General features: G+C 40.6%; 1 protein-coding gene across 1 annotated transcript; it reads left to right on the top strand.

Moving 5' to 3' along the window:
• The first annotated feature begins 758 nt into the window (after positions 1 to 758).
• Positions 759 to 1,838, top strand: LOC114567779 (alpha-(1,3)-fucosyltransferase 9-like). The gene has a single exon (XM_028596884.1). It carries the CDS (start codon positions 759 to 761, stop codon positions 1,836 to 1,838), a length of 1,080 nt encoding a protein of 359 aa, XP_028452685.1.
• Positions 1,839 to 4,611: the final 2,773 nt, after the last annotated feature.

The raw sequence follows: 4,611 nt of genomic DNA, 5'->3' as shown, positions 1-4,611 counted from the left end.
TATGTTCTCAGAAGGGGAAGCACTGCTACTTCTGCTACTTGGGCGGAGTGATTAGCGCAACACCTGAAAAGCACCGTTCTTACTCTCTGCTCCTCACCACGGGGCTTAACAGGTACTGCGAGCAAATCACTCTGCCCAAGTAGCAGAAGTAGCTGTGCTTCGCCTTCTGAGAATATAGTTCCATATTTTTTTATATTTTTTCTATGGACACCACTTTTAATGATTTCATCTTTGTGTGGGAGAAATCCTGTTTTATCCGTCATTTTGGCATGGCCAACGGGTCTTAAGAACTACAACACGCATACGCCTCACCGGTGTTGTTATGCAGAAGAAGCCAGTCAGAGGCGTGAATTAAAGTAGGACTGGGCAATATGTCGATATTATATTGATATCGTGATATGAGACTAGCTATCGTCTTAGATTTTGGATATCTTAATATTCTAATTGCAAGTGTCTTTTCCCTGCTTTGACAGGCTGCATTACATTACAGTAAAGTGATGTCATTTTCTAACTTACCAGGCCGTTCTAACTGTTCTATTATTTTCCCTTACCCACTTAGTCATATCCACATTATTGGTGGTTATTTATTTCAAATCTCATTGTGTAAATAGTTTGTGAAAGCACCAACAGTCACCCCTACAATATCGCCGCAGACATCGAGGAGTTGGGTCAAGAATATCTCCCTGCTCTGAATCAAAGTGGCCGAAAATAAAAATAAAAAAGCGATCATATCAGTTCCTCTTTCTGTTCCACAGATGATGGCGCCTGCTTCCAAGAAAACCATGTGCCTGGCAACTACAGCTGCTCTCGGCCTTGTCTGCTCCATTGTTGCATTCCTCCTGTATTTTGAGCCTCCGTCTCCTATTTGCCCGTCTACATTAACCAATGTGAAAAATTATGAAGACGTGGTTCCAAATGAAAAGCCCATAGTCCTGCTGTGGTTCTGGCCTCTCGGTGTGAAGTTTGATTTCAAAGCTTGCTTAACCTACTTCAACATTGATAGCTGCGTTCTGACGGATGACAGAACCCTGTACAGCCAAGCAAAGGGAGTCATTTTCTACCATAAAAACATAGGCGGTAATCTGCAAAACATGCCGCAGGAGCCACGTCCAGCTTTTCAGAAGTGGATTTGGTACCATGTGGAATCCCCAACGAACACGGGTAGGATACCAGGTCTGGAAAACATGTTCAACTTAACACTGAGCTACAGAAGAGATGCTGACATTACAGCGAGGAACGAACTTACAATCAGGAAGACAGACGTGAAAGAGGACTTTGTTCTGCCCAAAAAAGACAAACTAGTGTGCTGGATTGTCAGTAACAAAAACCCAGCCACGGGAACAGCTGTGAGAGAAAACTATTACAAGGAACTGTCCAAACACATTAAGATCGAACTCTTTGGTACAGCCTATACAGGGCACCGTTTGAGTTATGAGGAGTATTACGCAACCATTGCCAGCTGTAAGTTTTACCTCTCATTTGAGAACTCGCTCCACAGAGACTACATCACGGAGAAGGTCAACGGGCCCCTCGTGGCGGGGACGGTGCCTGTAGTTTTGGGTCCACCGAGAGAAAACTACGAGGAGTTCCTTCCCGCAGACGCCTTCATTCACATAAATGATTTCCCCGACGCAAAGTCGCTGGCTAAGTTTCTGCTGGACATGACGGACGCGGCGTACATGCGTTACTTTGAGTGGAGGAAGTTCTACGAGGCCACCCCTCACCTCCTGTCAATCTACAACGAATTCATTCAGCCCATCTGCCTCGCCTGCGACCACATGTCAAGAGACGTGTATTACCATGTAGATCATGACCTGTATAAGTGGTACTTGACATGAGAAAAGTCAACGAGAAAGCCCCCCTTTCGATAGTGGCTCACATATGGACATTAATGCACAGATTTAAACACAAGCTACTTGAATATTCTGCCATCATTTGGCACATGTTGAACTCTGTATTCTGTTTAAAGTGGTTGTGATAAACTGGCTGAAAAAAGCCGTGAAATGGGTTGTACATTTTGTGAGTTTATTTTCTCTCTATTGCCAGCAGATGGTTAGCATAGCTTAGCATAAAGACTGGAAATGAAAAAAAACACAGCAGGCCTGACTATAAATAGTAGCCCAAGCAGTCAAGCACATAACCCTGTTTTTACACTTCTGTTTAACCCCCTGAGATCTAAGGGCATCACAGACCTTCTTAAATTTACCTTTTTAAGGTATTTGCATATAACTGATCCCCATGTGTTTCATATGAAAATGTTCAGAACAAACTCAGCTTTTTGTATAAAGACAGCCACATTTTTTCTAGAGCAATGTGGTGAGAGATAATGTGATGCTAAAGCATCAATGTTCTCATCTCATTCTTGCTAAGAATTCAATTCTTAAAAAAAAAAGAAAAAAAATGTCTTTATTCTACTGTTGAGTTTTATGAACAGGTTATTCTGGTAAAAATCAACAAAACAGAAATTGGTGTTTGCAAAAATTGTTTTTCAAAATGTAAAACTCATAGGAAGACCTGTTTTGAGGTGTAATCTAGTAGAAAATAAGTAGGAAAGCTTTTGGGCTGTGGGTTAACGATGACATGATTTGTGGATCAAAAGTTCATTTGGATGTAACACTTTTGATAATCCTTTTTTAAATATTCATTTTAGTCTTCTTTTGAGTTCTTTTAAGTTTCTTAACCATTCAATGTAATGTAAAGTGTTTTTTATTTGTTTTTTTATTCCGTCTTCCTGTCACTTGTTGCAAACTTGTTGCTTAGATGATCCAGTAGGACCGGTTAGGTGGAAACGGATGTTTTTGTTCCGTGTTTGCTTAGATTAACCTGTCATGTCGTATTTACATTGTTACACGACACGCCCCAGTGTTGGTTAAGGGTTGGCTGTGGAGCTGAAGAAGATACATGGGGATGCAAATTTATCGGGTACATGATTCTTTTGTGCAGCTGCAGTTGATGCAGAGTGTTGCTGCCAGAGTCCTTACAAACACCAGGAAACCGGACTATATTACACAGGCCCATATAGACGTAATTAACAGGGAGAATCAAAAATCAAAACTGTCCAGTACACACCCCCAAACTATTATAATTTCCTTTACATAAATAGACATTTGCACCATAAATCGAAGGAGAAAAGGCAAAAATTGTTGCAGAAAAATTCAAGTATCCAGGAAATGAAGTGTTTGACATTCAAAATTTAAATTTTGCTCAAAAGTGAAGCTCTGTCTCGCAACATTAGACAACACTACAACAATACAATTTTACAGCATTAAAACACAACAACAATAGTACCAACAATAAAATCACAACATTAAGACACCACTACAACAGGACTCCATAACATTAAGATTGGCTGTTTGGGTTTATACTTGATGGGAACATGATTGGATTGATGTCAGCCATGATTTCATCTTGAATTTAAAACTAGCAAAGCTGTTCCATTCTCTGATCTTGCTTGGTACTGAGTTCCAATACTTTGTGGCTCTAACAGAGAAGACAGATCTGCCAAACTTGGTAGATCTGTCACCTCTGTTGGCTATCCTAGTTCTCCCATTGTCTGAACGCAGTGATCAAACTCATTTAATGGAAAACCAACTTGTGATACAGTATATGTGTTAAAGAATCATTGAGTGCATTTAAAGTTTTCCTTAGGGATGCACCGAATCCAGATTTTTTGGGTTCGGCCGAATACTGAATCATCTGGTTAAGATTCTACTGAAACCGAATACCGAATCCTACTTCCATCCTCAGTCCATTAACACAGTAAACACGTTAATAAAGTAAACAACGCCCACAGCACTGTATTTATCTGTGACTGTTTGCCTTGACCTTTTGCCGTACCTGAAGTTGCTGCATTTTGGCTGCTGTCTGTAGATTCCTTCGTGCACAACTCTTATTCTTTCGGATGTTTCATATGCAAATGTTTTAACAGCGGTGATGTGTATTGGTTAGGGTCCTCGCCACCACGAGACAAATCGGCATTGCAAATTGAACATGTATCTCGACTTGAATCGCCTTCTTTTGACTGAAAGTACTAACAAACAACACTTTTTCTGCTCACGAGTTCCATTTTCACTTTCTCACAGCACTTTCTTACTGCACTGAATGGTCCACCTACGTAAACACCTTCCCGTAATCAACGGCGTCGTCATTACGACGACCAGCGTAGCGCGCGTATTGCAACCGTAGTATTCGGTTCGGTAGAAAAATATTGTAAGGTTCGGCAGAAACCAAACCACGTCAAAAAGCCTAATATTCGGCTGAATCCTGGATTTGGTCCATCCCTAGTTTTGCTGCATGTAAGGCGAGCTGGTTTCTAATACATCTAAAGTTCCTTAAATTAAATGTGAAAGTTTTACACAATGTGTTGCATGTTTCGTTAAGGACAGCTGTGAGTCAGCAGTTATTTCCAGATATTGAAAATGTTACACAGTCAGTATCTTTTCCCCCTTAACAATGACTTCCATTTTTTTTCTATTATAAAAAGACATACAAGCAGTTTTATTGTCAGGCAGGACACTGAGAGCCAGTCAGAAATGTTGGGCATTGCTGCTGTTAATTTAGCTTCCACCTCATATTTATCTTTTCCATGTGCAAGGATGACTGTGTCATGCA

Source organism: Perca flavescens, chromosome 14 (genome assembly GCF_004354835.1).
Source record: "Perca flavescens isolate YP-PL-M2 chromosome 14, PFLA_1.0, whole genome shotgun sequence".
NCBI lineage: Eukaryota > Metazoa > Chordata > Actinopteri > Perciformes > Percidae > Perca > Perca flavescens.
This window is presented reverse-complemented; position numbering and strand designations above follow the sequence as displayed.

Coding starts and splice junctions, on each gene's coding strand:
- LOC114567779 (XM_028596884.1), top strand. CDS start 759: ATGGCGCCTGCTTCCAAGAAAACCATGTGCCTGGCAACTACAGCTGCT.